The 27,901-nt window shown below is 36.3% G+C and overlaps 1 protein-coding gene and 1 long non-coding RNA gene across 3 annotated transcripts in view; one reads left to right on the top strand and one right to left on the bottom strand.

Annotated features, from left to right (window-relative positions):
* TMEM161B (transmembrane protein 161B) overlaps nucleotides 1–13,115 on the bottom strand; it is a 63,402-nt gene extending 50,287 nt beyond the window's left edge. The window contains exon 1 of the mRNA XM_081131159.1: nucleotides 12,973–13,115. Coding sequence (XP_080987285.1) covers nucleotides 12,973–12,975 — 3 coding nt within the window. The 5' untranslated portion in view covers nucleotides 12,976–13,115. The remainder of the gene's footprint in view (nucleotides 1–12,972) is intronic.
* A 42-nt stretch (nucleotides 13,116–13,157) lies between these two features.
* On the top strand, nucleotides 13,158–27,578 carry LOC308554209. 2 transcript variants are annotated; one of them, XR_013998365.1, is made up of 3 exons: nucleotides 13,158–13,282; nucleotides 21,660–21,823; nucleotides 23,277–27,578. It is a non-coding gene; the product is annotated as an uncharacterized lncRNA (long non-coding RNA). The 2 variants fall into 2 exon arrangements; XR_013998366.1 differs by having other exon boundaries at nucleotides 13,167–13,282; nucleotides 21,663–21,823; nucleotides 23,277–27,557.
* The last annotated feature ends 323 nt before the right edge of the window (nucleotides 27,579–27,901 follow it).

Below are 27,901 nucleotides of genomic sequence, written 5' to 3'. Positions count from 1 at the left end.
CTGTATATTGTATTGTGTATTCACCACCCCAAGTCAAGTCTCCTACTTAGCACAATAAAACTTAGAATAGGTCAAGGCACATAGTAGAGCACTTTATATTTGCTGAAGAATGAATGAATGAATGAATCAATCAATCAATCAATGGCATTACTACAAAAGAATCTGTCTTAAGAGAATACGATAATCTGAGATTACCATATCAGGTAACAACAAACACATACATTAAAACAATATTGCAACCCAGTTTCATATAAACAAAGGGTTATAGAAATTCAAAAATTTGGATATGAAAGTTTCATAGAGTAGATGAGATGTAAGGTGGAAACTGAAATCACATAGATGGAAGAATAAAAGAAAGGGAATTCCAAGCTCAATGACAAATGTGAACATTATAGTAACCATGGGACAGCAAAAAGCCTACTTCAACCAAAGTAGGCTTTAGTATAACGGCAAAGAATTAAGAGAAATAAGATGAAAGAATTTTAGATTACTGAGTCTTTAAAACCAAGGGGACTCATTTAGCTAATGTGTTTAAAAAGACCGCCTTGAAGACTTTTAAGCAGGTAAGGGTAGGAGGATGAAAATGCAGGTAATGTATAAGGAAACTTAGAGCAACATATTGATCAACTGAAGAGAAAGCTGAAGACTAAGGTAGATTCATTTTAAAGAAAGAAGGCAAGAACAAAGATAAAAGTCCGTCCAAAGAAAACCAATCAAACTTTAAGTGTGACTGAACATGAAGGAAAATAACTTCAGAATAAAACTGAGGAATACCTCAAAGTTTATTTCAGGATGTTTTAATTTAGGTGATTGGTAGAATCCTAGAGCCACGAACAGAACAGACTGAAGGAAATTCAAAGAAATGAGCCAGCAAGTCTAAGACAGGCCTCCCAAGGGCAGGACCTTGGCTGCATCAACTTTTCAGAACATGCAGAAAACATGCTTTGCTGGTACAATCATATGACTTCATATGATTAAATCAGATATTTAACTATTTTGACCTACAAAATGGCAACTTCATATAGTTCAAATTCATATTATACATATAAGGTAAAACGAGAGAAAGGGAAGGAACTGTAAAACACAATTATCAACAGCTATGATTTTGAACTCAAGTACACAGGTTTTCAAATTTAATTGTTTACAGAATTAGGTTGGTTTGCCAGCATCAGTGCTTCATAGCACAAAATACATTTTTTATTTCTTTAAAGTGAAAATTACAGCAGACATTCTGCTACTTTCCAGCTTAAGAGTAAGAAAAACAATGTACTTTAAGCTCAAAAATTATAATCCCTAAAAAAAAGGAAAAAAAAAGATGAACCCTGAATAAAATGCCTAGGTACATCCTAAATATCTTAATTAGACCTACAACACAGTATAACACATGAATTTGACATAACTATATTGAAAAAGAGCAACTCTAGGCTTTCTGCTGAAGATGATGATATAAAACCATTTTTTAGCGTTTGATTAAATCTGGAAATAAACTTAAGACACTTTCCTCAATATAAATTGATAAGGCAAAGTGGAAGACCAACAACAAATAGAGGGCAAGGATACTTTTTCACAAGAAAAAAAGCATTCTAATTAAATATATTTCATAAACCACTTTAACATATTAGTGTTAAAATTGTTTCATTATAAATTTATCTTTATTGTTGAAAGTATTACAGATGTCCCCCTTTTTGCCCCACTGACCCTCTCTACCCCACAGGCCTTCATCACACTATTGTCTTTGTCCACAGGTTATGCATATATGCATATAAATTCTTTGGTTAATCTCTTCCCATCCACCCATCCTGCCCCATCTTCCCTCTGAGATTTGTCAGTTTGCTCCATGCTTCTGTCTCAGGATCTATTTTGTTCATTAGTTTATTTTGTTCATTAGATTCCACGTATGAGTGAGATCATGTGATACCTGTCTTTCTCTGACTGGCTTATTTTGCTTAGCTTAATTTAATACTCTCCAGGTCCCTCAATGTTGTCTCAAAGGGTAAAAGATCCTTTTTTACAGTTGCATAATATTCCATGGTGTAAATGTACCTCATTTAGGCAAAGGACCTAAATAGAAGCTTCTCCAAAGAGGACATACAGATGGCCAAGAGACATGCAAAAAATGCTCAAAGTCACTAATCATCAGAGAGATGCAAATTAAAACAATGAGGAACCACCTCACACCTGTCAGAATGGCTACCATCAAAAAATTATCAAATGATAAGTGCTGGCAAGGATGTGGAGAAAAGGGAACCCTAGTACACTGCTGGTGGGAATGCAGACTGGGGCAGCCACTATGGAAAACAGAATGGAATTTCTTCAAAAAATTAAAAATGGAACTGCCGTTTGAACCAGTGATCCCACTTCTAGGAATATATCCCAAGAAACCTGAAACACCAATCAGAAACAACTTATGCACCCTTATGTTCATAGCAGGGCAATTTACAATAGCTAAGATCTGGAAACAGCCCAAGTGCCCATCAGTAAGTAGTAAGTAGATCAGTGGATAAAAAATTTTTATTTTAAAATATAATTTTCCAGACACAGAAGGTTGAATGAATTATGAAATATGTCATGTAAAGCAGTATCATAGTCATTAAAATGTTGATGAATAAAATATTTGTAAAGATGTTAAAAAGCAACTTCATCTCTAGCCAAGACATGAATAAATGTTTCATTATAGTACTGATAGTAACAAACAAAAGGTTCAATGGAAAAAGGCACCCCTAAATTCTGCCATTTTTCCTTAACTGCATTTTCTGATATTATAGAAAAATCTCCCTACAGATCTATATTCAAAGAAGCTATTAGTCAAAACCAATAAGTTTATCCTTGACATTTACAAATTATCTTGTTCAGACTAATTCCTACTCATTCCTCAACCTTCACTTCCTCTATAAAACCTTTCTTGCTAAAAAACACATTCATAACTTCAAAGCAGCCTTTATCATACTCAGCTGTGACCACTAACTTAAGGGTCTCATCCCACTAAAACTGCACTTACCCAATTTCTTTAGCCCCCTTCCCACTACCAGGAAAGAGCCTAGCATGTCAGGTTTTCAATACTAGTTGAATTTTTACCTTTTAGATGAAATTAAAGGATAAAGCATAAGTTTTCCCACTGTTCTTCACTACAGTCAGGTCCCTACTATGTGCCAAGCAATAAATTTTGGCATAAAAAAGAAAATTATTCATTTCAAGATCAAAAGACAATTCGTGTTTTTTACGTATCTCAAAGGAAGAAGTATATTTTTACAGGATATTCCTCTTAATTTAATGCAATAGGTATTTTGTGTTAAAATACTTTCTTCTTTAAAAAAAGGTTTATTTTAAAGATTGCTGTTAAAGATTTTTTAATGTTTTGAGAGAGAGAGAGAGAGAGAGAGAGAGAGAGAGAGAGAGAGAAACATCGATGTGAGAGCAAGACATCAATCAGCTGCCTCCTGCACAACCCCTACCGGGGATTGAGCCTGCAACCCAGGCATGTGCCCTGACCAGGAATTGAACCGGTAACCTTTCAGTGCACGGTCAATGCCCAATCAACTGAGCCACACCAGCCAGGGCTAAACTACTTTCTTTTAAACAAACTAAAAACTACAACTTTGTTAAGTGCAATAATAAAGCTTCATTAAACAAATTTAAAATAAAAAATTTAGCTTAACTCTAAATTTTAAGCCTTATACAAACACCAAGAAATTTAATGTGCACCCCTAAAGTTAACTATTAAAGATGCAGTCATTATGACTTTAATGTGTGTAATAATTAAACACACTAGGGTCACATTGGTTCCGTTACTAACTAGCTATACAGCAATTAGTCAAGCAATCTCTGGGACTCACTCCTTATCTAGAAAATGGCAAGAGTTAGCAAATGATTGCCACATCTTAAAAGATCTTATTGATGATTGCAATATTTTAATTAAATACATAATAGACTGTTGGCCTTCACATATTTACCATTTCCAAACCACCATCAAAGCCTGTAGTATAGAGTTATTACTAATAGGATTAGCAATCACAAGGATTAAATGAGCTAACATTTATAGGAGACTTGAAAAGAAATCAGAGCTCCAAGTTAATGTAAAGTACACCTTAGCCCATTGCTCAGCATTCTCAACTCAATTAGTGGTTTGTGGGAATTTCTCTCAGGACAGTTGTGAGTGGCAATAGTTTTACAGTTTTGTTTTTTTTAACTTATCTCAGATACTCAACCAATTCTCTCTTATTAAATGGTTCATTTTCTTTATAATCTGAACAATTTTTAGTGACTATCAAGAGAAAGAATTATGATGAACATAAATACCTGATATGAATGATGGAGAAGCTTTCTATAAAATCAAGAATAAGAATGTTAGTTGAAATCAGAAAAGTTTTAGTCATAAAGAACTCCTCAGTTAAAGTTAAGACTTACATTACAATGAATGTTACCAAAGCTTTCTTATCTGTCCCTCCTGATTAGAAAACATATTTTGTTGACAATTAATTCTAATTCCAGTTATCCATATACTTTTCTACTTTATTTTTTGTTTTAAAGATTAGATTAGGAGAAAATTGGTATTTTCAATGTGAAACATCTGATCTAGCCAAAGAACTAAGCTGTCTAGTGATAAATAATACAGTGAGGCTTCATTGTCCTAATGTTAATTAATCTCATAGGGCAAAGGAGGGGAATGTAGTAAGCATAAATTTAAACAGAAGTAAAATTATACAATGAATTTAGCCAATAACAAAAGCAAAACTTTTGAGCAAAAAACAACATGGCTTCTCTTTTGAGCAAGACTGTATCCAGAAACAAATGATTCTAATCATGAAACACTTATTCTTGAATACATATGCTCATAAACATAAAAAATTGGAGCCATTTTCTAATCAATCATTTATACTCATCATAAAAATGGCCAAAGTCTTCTCAAACGATAAAAATACTCAATAAACATTCAAGTAAATGAATTTTTGGCTGAGCAGAATCCTCTAGTATGACTTCAGGAAAAGGAAGCATGAAACTATAGCACTGCATTTTCTACATGGATCATTGTATTTGGGCAAACACTGGCAATCAACAGGTTAAAGACAACTAAAATTAGCTAAGCACTGTGTAAAGGGTAGACATAGATAACAATATAAAAAATAAGCACTTCAGATTAATATTTCAAAAGGCTTCTGCTACTTATCACAAAGATAAAAATATTAAACTATTTTAAAAGGAAAAACAGCCAGAGCTTTTGTGACATTAACTGATGGCAGTCTATATAATTATATACTGACAATATGGAACAGAACAGCTTTCTAAAGTTCCCTTTTCATTAAGTCATCTCTACCTACTGGTGGAGAAAAGTGTCCCTTTCTCTCTTCAATGCCCCTTAGTATCTCCATCTTATATTTCTTCTTCACAATCTAAACCTCTCCACTTCAAGAACCTATTGCAAATACCCCTCATTATCATCTACAGCATCTATTTTTTTTCCTTAAAGGAGCTTTATGATAAATAAAATAAGGTGAAAGGAAATTTGAAGGAATCCTTATAGTGACTTACAGCAGCAGTGTCAGAGTGTTTGGCATCTGAGTTAGAAAGACCAAAAAATAGTGCTATGTTTGACAGTAATAATTAATTTCCTTAACACTATCTGAGATGTAATATTAGGTATTAACTGGATTGGGAAAGATTTTCTAGATATGTAATAACCAGAAACTATAATATTATTTCTACAGAAAAATATTTTTTAAATTCAATCTTTTCATAAGTTGAAACTTACCAAAGATAAACAATAAAACTGGCACAACAGTATGGTGTCCAAACAGCCCGAGTTAAAGTCAAATCCTACTAGCTGTATGAATTTGGATGCGTTACTCTAATCCTGCTGTGCCTCCATTTCTACATCTGTAAAAATATAACTTCTAGGTATTTATCCAAAGAAATCCAAAACATTGTTTTGAAAAGACATATGTATGTACCCCTAAGTTCACTGTAGCTTTACTTACAATAGCCAAGATATGAAAGCAACCTAAGTGTCCATCAACAGATGATTGAACAAAGAAGATGTAGTAACATATATACACTGAAATATTAGCCATAAAAAAGAATGAAATCTTGCCATTTGTGAAAACATGGATGGACTTAGGGGGTATTATGCTAAGTGAAATAAGTCAGACAAAGAGAGACAAATACCATACAGTTTCACTTATATGTGGAATCTAAAAAAAGAAAATAAATGAACAAACAAAACAGAAACAACTCACAGATACGGAGAACATTTTGATGGCTGCCAGAAGGGGGGGGGGGGGCAGTTAGGGAAATGGGTGAAAAAGGGAAAGGAATTAAGATGTACAAATTACCAGTTACAAAAATAGTCACAGGGATGTAAAGTACAGCCTAAGGAATAGAGTCAATAATATTGTAATAACTATGTATGGTATCAAATGGGTACTAGACTCATCGAAGTGATCACTTTTTTAAGTTATTTATATGACTAATCACTATGTTGTACACCTGAAACTAATTAATATCGTATGCCAATTGTAACTGAAAAATAAAAATTAAATTTTTTAAAAATCAGAAGAAAAAGGTTTAAAAAAATCCCCAAGATTTAACTACTTCATAAAAATTTAAATGAGTTAATATAAGTAGAGCAAATAAATATTAATCACTAAGTAAATATAGCTATTGTTGTTATTGAGGAAAAAATTCAACTTCTTATCCCTCGGAATACTTCCAACTTCTACTAACCCTTAAGGCCTAGTCCAATCAATCTTTTATGAAACTCTTCTTGAACTTAATACAAATTAAATATTCCCTCCTTTATCCCCTAAACGTACATTGATAATATTCACAAATTTACATATTCAAAATCACAGAACCTTGAGTCAAAATACAGAGGTCATCTAGTTCTAGTTCAAGCAGACTATTTATTCAAGCCACATATTTACTGTACTATCCAGTTCAAGCCATATATTTACTGTACTTTTCCCAAAGTCACTTTAAAGATACGCTTGTATGAGCAGATTGGTTTTCACAATGTCTAAATATTTTTTTAAAATAGAACACTATAATCAAACATTAAGATCCCAAGTCTCAATATCAAAGTATCAAAAGCTAAAACTGTTTCAGGTTTTTCTACATCTTTTGTTTATGGCTAAAACATAGAAGATATTTAATCTATTTTAACAATAGAATTACTAAGTCTGTTTTATGTAAGTAAAAGATGACTGTAACATCAGGATATTTTGAGTAAATGAGCTGTATTCTCTCAAGAAATGTAATAATTTAAAAACTAAAAATATGTGGCACAAAAATGCAATTTATGAAATAATGCTATAGGGTTCATTTTTTAAAAAAACAAACATATTTCTATTATTTTTCTGTTCACTGTTTAGAAAAATGATAATGTATAACTTTAGCAGAAGATTTACTACAATAAATTTTAAGCAGTTCATAAATATGTAGTCATAAGTACTAGGCATATAGGCTGAATATATATATATATATATATATATATATATATATATACACACACATATATATATATTTATTCATATTTGTTCCAATGTTACCTCCTTCTGGAGGCTTTCTCTGAATGGCCTATTTAAATGACTACCCCAATCATTTTCTATCCCCTACTGTGCTTTATCTCTTTGTTGCATTTACCATGACTAACACATATTATGTCTCATGAGATTATCATCAGATTGTCCCAATAAAACATAAGCCCCATAAAAGGACTGCTTCTGTTTTATAAACAGTTATATTCCTGTTGTCAAAACAATACCTGACATATAGATGGCACTTAACAAATAATGAATAACTGAACAAATACTTTTGAGATAACAATTTTTAAATGTTTGGTGAAACAAAAGGTACAACCATTTCAATCAAAAGCAAGAGAATGTTCATTTCCAGGACTGGCGATTTACAGACAAGTTTATTTCTTCAAAGTTTCTTCGGAGCAAGTTGTGTTCATTCTTGATTTTGTAACATGGACAAAACCATGGCACAACAGTAAAAAAATAATAAATTCTCTCTTAGAAATGAACACTTTATCTTCTGATTTCCTAAAATCAATTAATTTTGCTTTAAGCTTTTATCTCAGAGCAAATAAAAGAACCAAATTATTTAAAAAGTGGACCCAAACCCAAAGCATAAGCTGGTATTATGAATTAACCTGAATCAACCAAAAACTAACCAAGAGAATAATCTCTACGATTTCTTGAACTAAACTTCTTTTGGAAAGAAGTAGTAAATGAGAGAAGTCAGAGAAATAGAGAACTGAGAAAAACACAAATCCCAGCCACTATGTGATTAACTGATGAAACCTGACCAAAATCCATCCTTCAAGCTACACATGTCCATTCACCAAGATAGACCACATTCTGGGTCATAAAACTCACTTTAGCAAATTTCAAAGAAATCATATAATGTCTGCTCTAAGAGCACAATGGAACTAAAATATAAATCAATAACAGAAAGATAACTGGAAAATCCCAAAATATGTGGAGATTAAACATTTCTAAATAACACATGGTTCAAAGGGGAAATCTCAAGAGAAATTAAAAATATTTTGAACTAAACAAAAAGACAATTTATCAAAATGTATGGGATGCAGCAAAAGCAGCACTTAGAGGAAAATTTATAACATTGAACACATATATTATAAAATATTTAGAATCGATCACCTAAGGTTCCACCTTAGGGAGCTAGAAAAAGAGCAAATTAAACCCAAAGTAAGCAGAAGCAATAAGAATTAGAGTAAAATTCAATGAAATTGAAAACAATAGAGAAATCAATAGAGAAAAATTAATGAAACCAAAAGCTGTTTCTTTGAAAAGATCAATAAATTCAATAAATATCTAGCCAGAATAACTAAGATAAAAAGGAAAGACACAAATTACTAATATCAGAAATGAAAGAGGGAACATCACAGATCCCACAGACATGAGAAGGCTCATAAAGGAACACTATAAACAACTCTATGCCCACAAATTTTATAACCTAGGTAAAAGGGACCAATTCCTTGAAAGGAACAATTTGCCAATATTGACACAAGAATTAGACAATCTGAATAGGTCTGTACCTATTAAAGAAATTGAATCAATAATTAATAAACTTCCAAGCAGAACACACGAGGCCCAGATGGGTTCACTGGTGAATTCTACCAAACATTTACGGAAGAAATTATACCAATTCTCTACAATCTCTTTTGGAGGACAGAAGCAGAGGTAATACTTCCTAACCAATTCTATGAGGCCAGCATTACACTAATACCAAAAGACATAAAAAGGAAAAAAACCCAAAACTATAGCCCAACATCTCTCATAACTATAAACGCAAAAAATCCTAAACAAAATATTAGGAAATCAAATCCAACAAATATAAAAATAATTATACACCATGACTAAGTGGGATTTATTTCAGATATACAAGGCTAGTTAAACATTCAAAAATCAATTAATCCACTACATCAACAAACTAAAATGTCTGATTATCACTAAGCACAAAAACCTCCAATGTCTTCATCAAAGTCTCCAATGTCTACATTACAGTTCTCTCAAAATGTGGTTTAAGGACCACCAGTTTCAGACTTAACTGTAATACTCATTAAAAATAAGATTCTGAGCTGTGGCTAGTGTTGCTCAGTGGTTAGGGCGTGGCCCACACACTGGAGAGTTCTGGGTTCTATTCCCAATTAAGGGCATATACCTGGATTGCAAGTCTGATTCCCAATCTCAGAAGGGATCCATGCAGGAGGCAACTAATCAATGTAATGTGTGTCTCTCACATCAATGTTTCTTTCTCTCTCCTTTTTCTCCCTCTCTCCCACTTTTCAAAACACAGCTGAAGTCACCTACTACCATGACCCCCTCTGCACAGTTATAATTGCTTTCCTCTGCACTCTTTCAGCAAATTACATGTATTTCCCTTATAACATTTACCACATTCTCTTCCCAACACTCCTCACCACCTCCCAAAAGGAAAACTTTTTCATAAACTTTAAGGTAGAGGCTTACAAACTTTTCCAAACCTCAACAGACCATAACTCAATCCCAGCAGTAAAAGTTACCACAGGATGCTATACATAGGATGCCTTCAATTCCAGGAGCTAGCTCTAATCTACTTTTCTCCTACAAACCGGCCTAAAATGGTGAAAAGATCTATTTGATTAAAGTTGGTCTGAAAAAAATAAATAAATAAATAAATAAATAAATAAATAAATAAATAAATAAAGTTGGTCTGTAAGTTTAAAAAAGAAAAATTAGAAAACATATAGTTTTATTCTTTAGTAAATTGCCTATAGACTATCCACTTTCTCAACATGAAACAAATTAAGAGTGAATACACGGTATTTTTAGTCTGGATCATAATCCTATTGTCATCTGCACACAAAAGGAGAACCGTATTACATGTACAGGTGTTTACTGAATTTTGGTCTACATAATGTATCAGAGAATAAGAGAGCAGAATGAGTTTATATCTATTAAAACAAAAATAAAATCAAGGTGTCCCAAGGCCTTGTCTTCCATTTGGACTAGTATTTAAGACAGCTATGAAATACTTGGCCAAACATGGACAAAAATTCCAATATTACCTACATGATGCATAAAAAAAACCAAAAAGAATGATTTAAAAAATCAAACTTGGAAAATCAACATGGAAAAAAAAGTGGCAATCAGACTAAATCTTAATAAAAAACATGTACATTGTACTTATTTTGAAAAACTCCTAAGGGAAGTCATGAATCATAAATATGAGCTAGGTGTTTTAATTCCCATCAAGTCCCACTTCTCTTATATAAGAGGAAAATGGAACTCTTGTCTTACCTAAGTTGAGTAATTTTGCCAAATTCATGTAACTAATAATGGGCAGAATCTGGGTCTTCTGAATTCAAGTACTGCACTGTTTTCATTGCATCATTAGGCCAATCAGTGCAAAAGTTTTCAATTCAACCAAACTAAATCCTAAAGAAATTCAACCCTTGTTAACTTCATTTAATGGCTAAATCCTTTCTTTTGAAGGATTCTAAGCACTGACACTTACACATACAGACATTATCAATTTCATATCTGGGAAAGCTAAAGTGGAGTTAGGTAAATTAATTTAGAAATATAAGCAATACTAGAATGAAGAAAGTCAACTACCTGGCCCCTGGTGACATTCTGCAGGTGACATTCTCTTAAGTGAAACTTTAAGAAACATCATGAGTTTGTTTACCTCAGCTTAAAACAAAACTACCTTTTCTGAGAGGTTTCTACTTCTAGCATTAGAGAATACTGGGAATAAGTTCACGTTCAGTTTCTCTGTGCTTATTATGAATTTGAGGATTTTAACTACGTTCTATCTTAACCTTTTAAGACCAAGGAGTCAAAAACAGCTTAAATTTAAGAAGTGGAGATCTGAGTTTTAATCCAGACTATGTCGACTACTGTTACTTTAGGTAAATCATTGCCTATTTCTAAATCTCAGATTCTTCCTTCTGTAAAACTGGGGAGAGGGTAGGCTAATTATCATGTTTGGCTCCTTCCCATTTTGCTGTTCCCTATCTCTACTTTCATTGATACTAAAGGAAAAAAATAATACTGTATTATTCACTGAGGTGCTAACACACACACACAGTGTCTAAAAGTCAGAGGTTAGTAGTCATGGCACAGAGTGCACTAGGAACAATGTTATTTGGAATTTCTTGTTTCACATTCAGTTAAGTTTCTAAAAGTCATTCAAAAGTCAATCATCATACACAATAGCTGAACAATGTCAATATTAGGTGCTGAAAAGTATGGCAAACTGAAGATAAATTCCAAGAAAGAATCCCCTCCAGATGAGGATTTGAAACCTTTTATATAGTCAAGAAACTGACAATGTTGAATTTTACTGGACCCCTGTGATCTTGGAAAACAGCAAAGGATAAGAAATTCCCCCACCCTCACCTTTTGTGTTCTAGAAAAGGATAACTGCAAAGAACCACTGGACCCCATTGGACCTGGGTAAAGCTCACAGGTGACCCTCTTGTTTACATACAAGGCCAGACACAAACCTCCAAATTCATATTCTTTGCTTCATAAATGACTAGCTGAACTACTTGTCCCTGTAGATCAACTGGAATAAAATGTTTGTTACTCAAATTCTGGTTAAGATCCCCTTCCCCCAGGTCCCTGAACTTCAGCCCACCCTCAGTCTGAAACAGCATACAACCCCTCAACAGCTCCTTTACAGAATAGACTCATCTGAGGGTAAAACAATCCATGATCTACTATCAGACCATACTACCCTTTCATCTCACTTCCCCACACCTGGTTCTTTTAGCCTTGTTTACTCCTCTCTATAAAAGAAAAACCCCTTTTGCCTAACCTTTGAGACTCTTGCAGATCTTACGGTCAAGGCATTCTCCCTATTGTAACAGTCCCTTCCCCCACCTCCTTACAATATTCCTTTCGAATAAAGTATTTCCTTACTAAAGTCCCGACTTTTTATTTGGCACCCTTTCCAATTCCAAAAGGGCTGAGTTTGAAAGACATGCTGACCTTGCTGTTTCTTTAAGTAAGTGACAGGTGTTCACCTGTACATGGGGATACGTTGTGCCCGCCTGAAAAGGCTAAAGGCATTTCTAAGATCTGAAGCTTTGGCCACTGCCCTGCAACTATGGAGAGGAGGAGATGGTCAGCCAGGCAAGGTCAATTCTGGGACCACCTGAGACGACCAACCGAGCAAGGTCAACTCTGGGACCACGCGCCGCACACTGTGAATGGGCCACGAACATTTTGGCTACCGTACTCCTGGACAGAAGTCGCGGTTGGGCAGGACAAGATATTGCTCCCTCAGGGGCCCAGGCGCCCCGGCGCTCCAAGGCAGGTGTTGGGTCCTGCCCTGCGGCTCATTCCATTGCTTCTGCCCGCTCCATCCTCAGCGGGGCACTGGACCGGCTCCCTTCCCAGGACTGACCTCCGAGCCCTTCCCACCCACAGTAGTTACTCCAGCCCTCACAGAAGGACTCACCATGGCGCCAAGCACAGGTAGTGGACCAGACGCCCTGGAGTGACCGTGACTGTCCCGGATCTCCCCTCTTCACCCGCAGCCAGGAACCTGTCGACACTGTGAGGGAGAGGGTCTTCCGGCTCTTCCGGAAGTTCAGCCCGCGCGGGACAGGAAGTCCCGCCCCTCTCCTGAATAGCGTCAACCCCACGCCACGCAGAGGTGAGGATACGCAAGACGTCCTCTAGTGCCTCTTCCGTAGGTGCTGGGTTAGAGGCGGGGGCGGTGCCGACCTTGAGAGCGCAGGGGAGGCGCAGGCGCAGGCGCAGGCCAGGTAGGTGGGCGTGAGGCTCCCCATTGTGGCGCCTGCGGGCTCCCGAGGTGGTCGGGTGATGTGGGCAGGAGCGCGTCCTCCCTGGGAGGTGATGGAGGAGCAGGCTGGGGAATGGGGTCGGAGCCGGCCCGAGACCCAGCGGATTTAGGGAGGGATAAAACCTCGGTTAGGCTGTGCTCGGGCTGAGACAGCATTGCGAGGCCTCAGCTCCGCCACGCCCTTTCTCTTTTTACCTCCTGGGTTTGGGGCTCGCCCTCTTTGGAGACTTTAGGGGTCGTGAGAGACCTGTGTCTCTGTCGTCTTCGCTCCCTGCATTAGCGGGTCCTCCAGCTCGACCCTTCTTCAGGGCAGTGGAATTTGATCGTGAGAAGTTGTTTCACTATTCAGAGATGCCAGCTGGAGCCAGAAGAACATCTACCAACAGCAGAGAAACCAAGAAGAGAATTCTGCCTATTTAATACATTACAATATGAACGGTTTCCTTTTAGTTTAAATATATGTGTGTGTGTGTATAAATATATATATATCATCAGCCCAAAGAAAGTAAAACTCCCATATACCTCTTAATTTTGTGTTTTTTTCTTCCCCTAATCTGTACCCATCAACTTTCTCTGCCTTTTTATTTGGCGATAATGAGATAGTATTGGACGCAGGATTGAAATGGATATACAGAGCACCTTTATCCCAGAAATTAATCTCACAGCTTGCTTAAGTAGGGACTATCTGCAGTTTCATCTGTAGGAATCTCATTTTGTCATAGTGTCTAGTTTTGTCACAAAGCTGGCACTGAGAAGGGAAACTAACTAGGAAGCTTCCGAAAAGGTTAAGAAGGTTGGGCAGGCAGAAGTGGCTGTAGATTTTATATTTCAAACTACCTGGAAAGCATGATATCCACGCTGTGAGTAAATGGGAAAGACCCTGGGAATGAGAGTTCTGAGCCATCCTAAAGAAGCATATACAGGGCAGTTGCTTTATATTAGAAAGAGGGCTAGAGACTGCGTGTATGCACTGGGTTAGGGTTATGTTTTGTGGGTAGATGAGTAGCATAACATTCAGAAGATAAAGGAATCATAGGTCCCAACACTGGAAACAGCTAGAGGTGGGGTGGGGCTGCCAAAGGGTTTGTGAAACGGCTTGTGCTGTGGATGAATCCAGAACTTCCCTGAGGGTTCTACTTTGCTGTAGAGTGTAGAGGGACAAAGTTGTGAATAGCCCCAGGGCATCTGCAGATGGTCAGTGTGGTGGAGGGATTTCTGGTCTATCTGTGGGAAGCAGCTGCTAACCCTTGAGGAAGAAAAGGTGTAGAAGGAAAATGGCTATCAGTCTCAGTGACAACACATCTAGTGAAGTCTTACTCTTTCATTTCTGACACTGGTTCTTAAATCTTCCCTAAACCTGGCAGCTTCATTGAGGTTCACAAAGCATGTCCTATGTGACAGCAGCACTGGACTTAATATCAGGGTGGAATCCATTCCTGCTAGAGTACAGCCATGAAAGGAAATCACAGTCATTATTTGTTATTTGCTTATTACTTTTAATAGGTCAGGGGTTTCTTATTTGGTGTATGGAAGTGGATAACCCTTGGTCAATATTCTTTAATGTTCTTATTTATATTATTTTTTAAAGATTAAAATGCATGCAATATATGTTTTAAGACAGCATTTCCCAGTTTTTTCTTAAATATTCCACAGAATAATTATAATGTTTTGTATTGGTTACATGCCTTGAAGTAGAGAGATTTACCTGTTTCCATTACTTAAAATAGATGAGAATCTTTGACAAAGATGTAAAGAAAAGGGAGAATAATGCAAGGGATAAAAGATGTGGATGATGGAGATTAAAAAGAAATTTGGTAGTTTTTGGCAGAGGAGATAAGAGTCCAATCTTTGATAAAAGTCTTGGTTGCTTACTGCTTTGTGATGGGGGCTTCCTAAGTGAGAACTACTCTCAAATACTACTTAAGAACACCAAGAAAAAGTTACCTCCTCCAACACCCACACTCACCTGAACATTTTCAACCATTAAGACCTATCACTGTTCCAAGTCCAGCTCCATAATCTTTGCAAAATGTTTCTTTAATGAGCTCCTCCTAAGAATTTCAACTACTTTTTTTAATCTTTAATAAATATGATTATTGCATGGTTTCATATACAGTGCCTTTGTAATCACCCCCCACCATGTGTATTTTCCTAATTAGACATAAATCCTTGGAATTACCACTCTAAAACAACCTTTCTTTAAGGGGGTAATTTTTTAAATTTTTATTTTCTTTTGCTTAAGAACAGGTGAAAGGAGTTTTTTATTTTTTTTATTTTATGCTTTGTAACATACACCTATGTTACTCTCATCTTAATTTGCAACAAGCAAACATGTTCTTCAGAAGCATATTGCACCCCTTTAGTAATTCAGGAGCATAGCCTTCCTCTGAACCTTTCTTTTTTTACATGTTACCATAGTTATATGTAGGACTACACCACATACCTGATTAATTAATGGAATAACTGTGATTTTAACATAGATTATTCAATGCACATTTTCAAGGATCACTAACATACATAAAGGGGATCTGGATATAATTTGGTACCTTTTAGAATCAGGAAAGTCTTTGAACTACCACCACCAAGACAGTAAACATACAAAACCATAAGAAAGTACCTGTTTAAGAGGTAAATTAACTTTATTCATTCATTAAATATTTATTGAGTATCTACTTTCCTAGTCACTGTTCTAGACTTGGGGAAACAGTGTAATTAGAGCAGACACCATCCCTACTATCAGTGAGTTAACATCTCAGTGGTAATCGGCCATAAATAAATAATAAAATTATAAGATAGTAATAGTGCTAAATAGGAAATTAAAATAGATGACCATTTTAGATTTTATGACTAAAATCTAAAGAAAGTGCCATTTAAGCTTCTTTTGACAAGAGAATTCAGTTTTGCAAAAATTGGGTAACTCATTGCTCTTAGAGGGGACAGTAATATAAAACCTTCAGGCATGAACTAGCTTGATTATTTCAGGGACCAAAAGAAGGCCTGCCTGGTTGAAGCATAGTGACAAAGAAGGTTAAGTTTGGCCATAGGAAAGAGCTAAATTATGTTGGCATTGAAAGCCAGGAAAGGGTTTGGATTTTATTCTAAGTGTGATGGAAAAAGCATACTAACCTGAGGACTGGTATGAAATAATATATTTTTAAATCTACTCTGATATATTTTAATTAGAATATTTAGCTTGCTTATATATAATACAACTACTAATATACTTGGATTTAAATCTATCATATTATTTGCTCTTTGTGAATATTTATTTGAATTAGACCCATCTTACATGGCAAGCTCTACTGGCAACCACTTCTACACCACCATGTTTGGGCTGAAAGGCTTTGGGCAAGGTGGATCTGAGAGTCACACTTTCTAGTAGACCCAGGTTGTGGAGACCCCATCCTTGGCTGCCTGCTGGACTACTGCCCCTTCAGGCTGATGCCCAGCCTGGCACCTCATACTCCAAGCACCTGGGGCTCCACTGTAGACCCCATGCTCTTAATGAACCCAACACTGGGAAGAAAAAAAAAATTGTAATAACTATGTATGGTGTCAAATGTGTACTAGACTTATTGGAGTGACCACTCGTAAGTTATACGTCTGAAACTAATATAATATTGTATGTCAACTGTAGTTGGAAAAAACAGTTGTATCTTTTAATAATAGCTAACAAACCTTGGATAAGGCTACCCCCGAAAGAAAAGAGAGACAAAGAATATTAGAAATGAAAATGGGGATATTACTACAAATTCCGTAGAGATTGAGGAGGCATCATTAACAATTTTGTTATAAAAAATAGGAAAGTAAGAGTGAAATAGTTTCCAGAAAGTGTAACTTTTCAAGTTATTTAAAAAGAATGGTCTGATTACTATGTAAGAGATTGAATGAGTAGGAATATTTGAAAAACAAAAACATGTTGCCCAGAGAGTTTTGCCAAATATTCAATGAACAAATTTCAATCTTACACAAACTATTCCAGAGTATAGGAAAGAGGAAACATGTTTGTATTCATTTTATTTGGCTTCTGTAATCTTGACACTAAAACTTGACAAGGACAATAAGAGAGAGTCCAATCATATTCATAAAGATAGAGGCAAAAACCTTAAATAACATAGTAGCAAACAGAATCCAGAAAATGTGTAAAAAAGATAATAAAACCTCAAGGTGAATTTAGCCCAGGAATGTACTTTAACATGTTAAAAGATTAAAAGAGAAAAAATCATAAGCTTTAGAAAAAATTAACATAGACATGGATAAAACCTTTTGCCAAAATAGAGTTGTGCAGAACTTCCTTAATAAAACCTACAATAAACTTTTAAAAATGAAATTTTATTAAAAAGAGAGGAAAAAACTCACAGACATGGACAACAGTGTGGGGATTGCTAGGCGGTGGGGTGCAAGGAGGGGTGGAGGGCAAAATGGTGATAAATGGTGATGGAAGGAGACTTGACTTCAGGTGGTGAATGCAGTACAGTGTACAGATGATGCGTTGTGGAATTGTGCACCTGAAACCTGTATAATTTTATTAACCAGTGTCACCCCACTGACAATAAAAAGAAAAACTAAGAAAAAAATAAATAAAAATGTAAATTTTGAGGCAGTACCTTAGAATCAGGAACAAGTACCACATTGGAGATACCAGCCGGCATTGAAGGCAATAAGAACAAAGTCTATAAAGATTGGAAATGAAGAAACATAATTTTACAGATTATTAAAATAGCTTTGCAAGGATTCTGGATATAGTAATATAAAAAAGCAAACTGCATTTCTCTAGCCAAAAGGAACTGTGAGAAAATAATTTTTAATGACACACTTTACCATATTGTTTTAAAAATATGAATTACATGTGAGTAAATTTAAAAATATAGATCTTTAAGGGGGGAAAAAGTCACAAAATGTTGTTGAAAGACAGGGTTGCAGTCTAATAAAGGTGATGGAAGACTCAGTTCCAAGATGGCTCACTCACAGGGCTTCCTGAGTGTCTTTACAACATGGCATCTGGCTTTCCCCAGAGCAAGTGACCCGAGAGAGAGAAGTCAAAATCACTCAAACAGATATATCATTACTTCTGTATTCTATTAGTCCCACAGATGATCCCTGGTACGGTTTGGCAGGGAACCACAAAAGCACAAATACCAGGTGTCTGGCTACCATAATTTGTCCTTCAAAGATTCACATTCTTCCCATATGCAGATACATTCATACTCTCCCAAAGTTCTCCAAAACAGTCATCCCATTATAGCATTAGCTAAAGATCTAGAAATCAAAATCAAGTCCAGATATGGATGAAGCTTTTCAGGTGTACTTTCTTAAGCACAGCTCCTTAAATACAGTTCCTCTTAATAAGAGGACCTGTGAACTAAAGACATGCAGTATTTGCTGCTACATACCTAATATGAAATGGATACAATAACCATGTGCATTTAAAAAGGGGTGAGGGTGGTGAGGCACACAAGTTTACAGAAACTTTGAAATCCACCTGGGCAACCTGATCAGTAGTACCTTGAAGAAAATTCAAGGCCTACGTGTAATTCTCCATGGCTCTTAACTCTGCCTTCTGGTCTCTTGGGTCCACCCACTGAATCATCCTTCCTTTTCCATGTTTATAGCTGTGTAATTTCTACCTGTAGCAGTTTGGATGTCCAAAGCCTGTTTTCATTTGGTTCTCTGTCCTTTCCAGTCCAGGCTGGCAAATAGCATGCTAATATAATTCCTTTTTAAAAAATCTCTTAAAAATTATATTCTGCTAATATAATTCTCTTATAAATTTTGTGGGTCTCCTGTGAATTTTATTTTAGTTCATACTATTAAACAAAGCAACACTCATGAATTTCTTCCATATAAACCCTTTTCTACCTTGGGCCTGCCATGTACCACACCCTTAAACTTCTTAGAAGTCCCACAGTTTGATTAAGAGGTTGTGAGGCACACGCTTTATGTCTACATGAAAATATTCTGAGTTACCACATTAGATCTTTTTAGGTCTTAAAGGGCTTTACAACTACACTCTCAACTTCATATTTTCCCATTAGTGCCCTGGATTTGTTCTTTGTTCTCAGCTATTTTCTAATTTTTTATCTGTCACTGGGAGAGGCTGGAAACCTTCAAATCTCACAAGTTCTGGCTCCTTTTGAATAGTCCTTTAACTTACCTCTCTCCTTACGTTTTACTATAAACAAGAAAAAACCAGGTGACATCTTTAACATTCTGGCTGGAAGTCTCCTTAGCTAGATCATTTACTTCGTTAGGCATATTTTCTACTTTGCACATAACTGCAGGTGACAAACTTGCTAAGGTTTCTGCCTCTTTCCTCCAATTTCCAGTAAGACTGTTCTAATCTGCTGAAACCTCATCTGCAGCCTCTTCAGTGTTATCAGGCATCTACAATTTCCTTAAGGCTCTCAAACTCTCTACCACTGTCCTTCAAGTCCTTCCACCTTCTGCCCTCTGCCACCTCCAAAGCCACATGTACACTTTAGGTTTTTGTTATGTCACCATGTCACTTTTAAGTACCAAAAACTTTATTAACTTCCTATTGCTTTATAACAAATACAAGAGTGGGAAAAATGAATTGCAAATCCTTAGACATGGATGAATCTAACAATGATAAGCAACAAAGCAATTCACAAAAGGATATTACGATAGGACTCCACTTCTATAAAGGACCAATAAAAGTAAAAAATATCTTGTTTAACGGTGCAAACAGAAGTAAGTCTATAAATTCAAGCAAAAGAATGATAATCATAGAATCAAGATAGTGATTTTCTCTGGCTACAGAAGGAAGGGAACAGAATAAGGAGCACACAGGAACATAAAAGTGGTGTGATTATACGTGTTGGTTTAGCTGGAACAATCCTGATTTGCCTGTTTTCCTGGTATAGTAATAGCACTCTTTTACCCTCAAAAGTGTTCTGGTTTGGATAATAAATTTTATGTTTATTCTTTTTAAGGTAACTTTTTTTCCTCTTAATCTGGATAGAGGGCATAGGGGTCTTCATTGTACAATTCTTCCTTATATCACGCAGGTATTTTATAAATATTAACTTAAAAGTGGTCAATATTTAATGATATTTAAAATTTTAGCAACAACACAGTAAAAAAATAAATCTATATGTAGGATAAATGTAAATAGAATTTGAATGAAATCTTCATCTGGGTAGATGTGGAAACATAACATACTATGTATCTGTCATGGTGTTAAGCCCTTTACAGATATTATTTCATCTTCACAGCAAGATTTTTAGATAGATATTATCTTCATTTTAGGCGTGAAGAATCTGAAGCATAAAAAAGTATACGTAATTTATCCAAAGTCGTACTGTAAGTGACAGAACAAAATTTGAACTCAAGCAATGTGACACCAGACTACATGCTCTTAAGTATAATTCCAAAGTCCATAATAGGCATTCCTAATATTTTTTGTGCCATGCATCCCTTTGGCAGTCTGAAGCCTAGAAAGCCCTTTTTTAGAATGTTTTAAATAAATGAAATATGAATAAGATTATAAATGAAACCATTATACTAAAATACAGTAATCAAGATATTCTACAAAAGTGTGCTATACATGTGCTTCTTTAAGTTGCTATACATGTGCTTCTTTAAGTTGTTATTAAACATGTGCTTCTTTATTTTTTATGCATCAAGTAAAATATAGCAGAGGATCTAATAATATCTATAGCTTTTAAGTAGTAAACACCAATTGTATCTTGTGATTTCTACAACTATAGTAATGTGGTGGGAAAATATGTGTGATTTTTATTGGTAAAAAAGTCAGCAGTACTTCTCATAACACTGTGGTTTATTACCTATGTTCACAATGAAAGAAATACTAAATTTCACTTCGAGGTTAGCAAAAACTGAAATTCACAACCCTTTGTTTTATGACCTTAATTAATGGACTTTCTGACATATATTTTACTTCAGAGAGGTTATATTCTCCGCCCTCCCTTCCACTTTCTGGTTTTGGAATTACACTCAAAATGAGATACACAAATAAATTCATTTATTAGAAATAAATATTTCTCCATGTGGTGTGCTTGAGTGGGGGATGAGAAACAAGAATGCGTTAGAATGAAGAGGTGCATATAGATAATGGGAAGCTGCATTAGAGTGTTTTATTTGGTTCCAAACATACATTGCACATGCAATTATTCATAAAAAGAATTCATTGTTGATACCACAGTGCATTGCAGTATACTATTTGTCAATATCTATAGCAATGCAACAATCAAAAAAGAAAATTCAAATAGCTGGACACCTTTTAAAAGTTTCATTGGGCTGAAAGAAAAATATCTGACAAGTTTTTGATTTGCCTTTCTCATGATTTGATGTCCCAGCAGAGCAACTGGGGAACCTAATTCTGACCAACAAGGAGGAATTGCTTGGCTAATTGGAAGTGACAGAAACCTTGGGAGAAAACAACCACATACCAAGGATAATTATAAGAAGGTAACATGGGCCCTAAAGGATAGTGTCAAGAAATCTGAAGCCCCCAAATGAGGTGAGACTTGCAAAAAAAATGCTAAGACAGGACAAAGAATGGGCTTTTTAAAATTCTGTTCAGAGTCAGAAGATGATCAAGGAAGAGAAAAGCCCACTTGCAGTTTCTAGTGTAAGGTTAGAGCTGACAGAGAAAGCAGAGCTCCCTAAATATTATAGTGCTTCATTCTCTACAAAGGAAACTTAAATGGATTGACGTAGTAGAAAGAACTATGTGTATTTGTGAGGTCAGGCAGACCTGGGTTTAATTCTGTTTTTCAACACTTAGTAGTTATATTATGCTGGGTCTCTTTCTCATCTGCCACATGGAAATAACTGTATCCTTCTCGTAGGATTGTTGTAATGGAAGTAACACATCCAAAACACTGAGCCAGGCTCACAGAAGTGATTCAATAAATAGCAACTTATTACTGTTACTCAAGAGAGTAGTATAACTATTGACAAGAAGCAATACTCTTTCCAAATAGGAGAAGAAATTCTAAGAAACCTAACAGTTCCCATTTAGTTTATATCATCTGAGGTACCTTAAATTGAAAACTTTGGGGGTGGGAGGTGGGGAGTACAAATGAGACCTGAGAACAGTTGTCCTCATCTTTGAGGAATGATGGAAAACAGTTTAGGTGTTAAAACACCAAACGTGGGCAAGGGTTGGACTTCAGGGTGAATCAGGGTGAAAAGTGGAATTCTAAAACCTGGAATTATTTGCTTTTTGACTCCTTGTTATTTTCTCCCTTTGTTACAGTATTCATTTGCCCAGGGAAGGGGGAATTTTTTTAAAAAGCAACTGAAATGTTGTAGACAATATTTATCTGTACCCAATAGGCATTGACATTTTTCGTCATATACTTATGAGTAAGGTGGGGAAGAAAAGGGGCTAGATGATTGACTGACTCCTGGACGGCAGTCAGCCTCTGCAGAGGTTTTTAGTGCAGAATGACAGTCCCTCACTAAGTCAACAGTTAGTATTAAGAGAATATGTAGAACTCATATTTATAAAAATTTTATCTAATTCAAAGTTGGAAAGGACAGGGTCTTTTACAAACCTTAAAACAGCTTGATGTTGACTCTGGGCTAAAGTCTAGATAGTCATATTTAGAATCATAAAATTTGGGGATTCTAACCATGTAAGAAGAGTCCAACAAACTAATACAGAGTTTTAAGTTTATTCACTCAGGTGTCACAAATTAATGGAACATCTACTCTGTGTAAATGTCTCTGTTGGGCTTTAGAAGCTCCACTAAGGAAGGATTGGGGGAAAATGTGAATGTTCATCCTGGTGTATATTTTTGGGAGCATGATGGCTGTCTTCAAGTATCTAAAGTACTGTCATGTGAAAAAAGGACCACACTTCTCAGGAGAGTCTCAAAGGATGAAACTAGACCCATTGGTAGGACCTATTGTAAGCATTTCAGTTCAATGTCAAAACACTTACAGACTTGTGTGTTTGTTTTTAGGCCATTTCAGTTCCATGTCAAGAAACACTTCCTAATAGAACTGGGCAAAAAGTGAGTGAATTCCTAGTCACTTGAAGGATTCAAGCATAAATTGTCACCTACTTAACTGGACAATGTAGAAGAGGTCCAAGTATCAGAAATGTATTTTTTGGTATGATTCCAGCTGTGTGAGAAGTTATTTTACCTCTCTGTAACTCAGTTCTCTGTAAAATGGCAAAATCTGACTAAACTGCCGCCATATTCCTTTTGAGTTTTAAATTGTTTTGATTTTATGGTAGTGTAATTACATTTTGCTGTCTTTGTCAGATTTACATAATATTGGCCTTTTATCACTTGAAATACATCTCACTATACTTGTGAGAATTAACTGAGATGTTTAAAAAAGTATTTGTAAAAATTTAGAACACTATGTAACTGTAAGATATCATTATAGTTCAACATCATGGGCCATTAGGAAAATGCAAATTAACACCACAATGAGCTACCGCTATACACATATTAGAATGGCCAAAAATACATATATATATACTGATGATACCAAGCGCTGACAAGATGAACAATGGTACATTCATATCATGGAATACTACTCAGTGATAAAAGGGTACAAACTTGATACATGCAGCAACTTGCATGGATCTCAAAACCATTATGCTGATTGAAAAGTCAATCTCAAAAGGGTACATATGGTATGATTTCACATATATAATATTCTTAAAATGGCAAAATTATAGTGGTTACCAGGTGTTAGAGTTGAGGGAGGGTGTAACTATAGGGTAGCATGAAGGAGTTACTTTGGAGTGATGGAGTAATTCTATGTCCTAATTGTGATCACTACATGAATCTATTACATATGATAAAACTTTATAGAACAAAACACCAAAAAATTATATTTATCTTCAAGGTTCTGGAAAGCAAGAAAATTTATATCTTTACTCACTTTTTGATTTCACTGACTTATTTTGTTGTTGTTAATCCTTATCGAGGACACTTTTTCCATTGGTTTTTAGAGAGACTAGAAGGGAGGGAGGGAGAGGGAGAGAGAAACATTGATGTGAGAAAGACACATCAATCGGTTGCCTGCCACCCAGGCCCCAGTTGGGGCCCAGGACTGAACCTGCAAACCAGGCACAGGCCTTTGACCCTTTGGTGCATGGGCCGATGCTCCAACCACTGAGTACACTGGCCAGGGCTTCACTGACTTTTTTATGTTTAGGTATGAACTGTCTTGCAATCAATAATGTGGAATGTTTTTCATATGAAACATTTTCCTTCTTGAAGAATACCATAGAAATAAGGGTGGGACGTATACTTATTTGATGGTAATTTACTCCTTTCCTATGGAGTAAAGGAGTAAATGGTCAAATGTTAAAGTAAATTTGGGCAAAGCTCACTTTTATTTGTATTTTATTCTTGTTCTAAAATTTTACAATCACATTTTCAAGGAAGCCTCTGGAAAAGATTTTTACATAAATTTTCACAGCTCAACTCAAATGTGTTCTATTCTTTACTATGTTTGAAGAGACTGTCAGCCTTTCCAGGTTCTACTGTAGCTGCTGATTCTGTTTATACTTAACTAAATATACTTCCATTTAAATTGCCAAATCAACATAGGAGCTTAAAATTAATTTCTGTCCTAGGATAAGATATATACAGAGAGTTTGTCCCAAAAGTGAAATTCTCTTAGAAGACGATCCTTCTGGATACTAAAATATTAGCCTCTCTCAGTATAAGGCTGTTCTTGTGACTGACATTACTAATGTTCATTAATATTTTCAATCTCTTTCCTTTTCTCAATATGTATAATAGACCCCTTTTATCTGCAGTTTCTCTTTCTGGAGACTTCTCTTGTTCTTTCATTTGGGGCTTGTTTTTTGGTTTCCCCATTTTGGCTGCCTATTTGAATTTGTTTCTATGTATTAGGTAGGCCTGCTAGGACTCGGTCTTTTTGGAGGGTCCCTGGTGCAGGCCAATGTCAGACGCTCTTTGTGACTGGCCCTGAGTGCCCTGTTTAGAGCTATCAACACCCCATGGCTTGAGGTCCCCTCTGTTGGGGCTGGGTACGTTTGGACAGGACCAAGATGCACACCAAAATCTGCTTTTCCAAGGCCCGGGGTCCAGAAGCAGATCAGGCAAAGACCCAAAGCACTCTGAGTTCTGCCTTTGCCTGTAGGTTCATTAATCTGATTCTGTTAATGAGCCTCAGGCTGTAGAAACTCCACAGGGTAGGGTGGCTGGTTGTTATCAGTCTCTGAAGGAGCCTCAGGCTGTAGAAACTCCTCTGAGTAGGGGGAGAGGTTTTCCAGCAGGGTGGGGCAGTTGCTTCCCCCTCAGGCAAAAGCTGCTGGAAGGTAAACCTCTGCCCGTGAAAGATGTCCTCTGCAGTTTGGGGGAATGTCTCAATCCAGAGGGGTGCCCTCTGAGCTCTATCTCCAGAGCCCACAAGTCTAGATTCTCCTCACACATCTCCAGTCCACTCTGCCCTCCCTTTGCTGGAGCCCAAGGTGAGTGGCTGCATACAGAACTTTGTGCGTTGGCTCTTGAAGAGGGTGCCTGCATTTCCAGCCATCTCTTCCTGGCAGACAGAAACCTGGCTGCTTTTCACAACCAGTTGTTATGTGAGCACCTTTCTCAGTTCTGATGCTCTGGGCTGGGAAGCCCAGCCTGGGGTTTAGGCCCCAGAGTCCTCAGTGGGAACCCCCACAGCTGAGATATCCCCCCGGACCTTCAGCTGCTGCCTGTGGGAGCCCAGCCAGCCCTCTGGTGCCTCCACACTTCCTACCAGTCTCTCTGTGGTCTCCACTCTAGGTCCTTGGTTATGAAGGTGCTCTCCAGCTAGTCTTCAGTTGCAGTTGGTTATTCAGGATGGTTTTTTATATTTTAGTTGTAATTCCAGTTTGGTTGTGGGAGAGTGTCAGTGTAGCTTCCATTCAGTCCACCTCCATCTTTAATTTCCTATAGTTTCTCTATCCACGGTTTCAGTTACTTATGGCCAACTGAGATCCAAAAACAGTGAATGAAAAATCCCAGAAATAAACAATTCTTAAGTTTTAAATTGTGCGCTGTTCTAAGTAGCTCCTTTGCACCCTGGACGTGAATCATGCCTTTGTCCAGCATAGCCACACTGTATACACTACCTGCCCACCAGTCACTTAGTAGCCATCTCGGTTATCAGCTTGACTGCTGAGGTTTTGCAGTGCTTGTGTTCAAGTAACCCTTATTTTACTTAATAATTGCCCCAAAGCATAAGAGTGGTGATGCCGGCATTTCACTTATGTCAAAGAGAATCCGTAAAGTGCTTCCTTTAAATTAAAAGGTGAGGACAGAACAATTATGTATTTTTGAGAGAGAGAAAGACCACATTAACATAACTTTTATTATAGTATAATGTTATAATTACTGTATTTTATTATTCTCGTTGTTAATCTCTTACTATGCCTAACTTATACATTAAACTTTATCATGGGTATGTATGTACAGTATAGGAAAAAAACACACAGTATATATAGGGTTTGATACTGTCTGTGGTTTCAAGCACTCTCTGGGAGTCTTGGAACATGTCCCCCACAGATATGTGGGGACTACTGTAAAAGGTTACATTTCTCACTTCTGCAGCTAGATAGGAATACAACTAGTTCTACCTATGGACAGTGACCAGGCTGTGCTACTTCCAGGCCAAAGGATTTAAGAGTCAGTACATGATTTCCCATGCTGCCTTTCCTAGCACAAAAAATGCTCAGGCATCACACTGAGATGGAGATACCAGAAGAAGGAAGCAATTTGGAGTGTTGATCTTCTACATGAAGCGATATCCTGGAGAAACTTCTGGACTCTTTGTTGACTTGCCTGAATAAGAAACTTTTGTGTGATAAACTTCTGATGTTTTGGTGTAGTTTATTACTGCAACATCATCTAGCTTATCCTGACAAATAAAATCATCTGTATACTAATTTTGCCAATATTAAAGTTTTTGTGCCCTCTTATGCTTTCTGTACATCAGATGAATAGTTATATATAAGTTGTCAGTTTTTCCAATAAGAAAATATTTAATATGATAAACATTTCAATTAACTTACTTTATTAGTCTCCACCAACAACTTAAGATCTGAAAATTTTAATATAAATGCACAATAATACTTCGAATTATTATTTCAAAAGGTATATTATGTATACCTTTATCTCAAAGGTATTTATACTTTTGTTATACTTCATGTTAATCATTACCAACCAATAAACTTTATACTTTATGTTAATCATTACCAACCAATAAAAAGGATGCATTTTTATGCAGTCTTTTAATTCACTAAATAACCGTTGATGTTTCTAGCCATGTTCTCTGGGAAGCAGACCCTGAGATAGAGATTTGCATGCAGGTAAATTTATTAGGGAATTCTTATGAGTCAATACTTTAAAGACAGTCCTTGTGGGCCCAAGGACTGAAGAGTCTCGGGTTCAATTTTGGCCAAGGGCACGTTGCAGGCTCGATCCCCAGCTCTGGTCAGGTACTTGCAGGAGGAAACCAATCAATGTGTCTCTCTCACACTGATATCTCTCTCTCTCTCTCTCTTTCCCTCTCTTTCTCCTTTCCACTCTCTCTGAAAAGCAATGAAAAAAATATCCTCATGTGA

Source organism: Miniopterus schreibersii (genome assembly GCF_964146895.1).
Source record: "Miniopterus schreibersii genome assembly, chromosome: 3".
Taxonomy (NCBI): Eukaryota; Metazoa; Chordata; class Mammalia; order Chiroptera; family Miniopteridae; genus Miniopterus; species Miniopterus schreibersii.
Note: the sequence above shows the minus strand (reverse complement) of the source record. Positions and strands in the feature narration are given on the sequence as shown.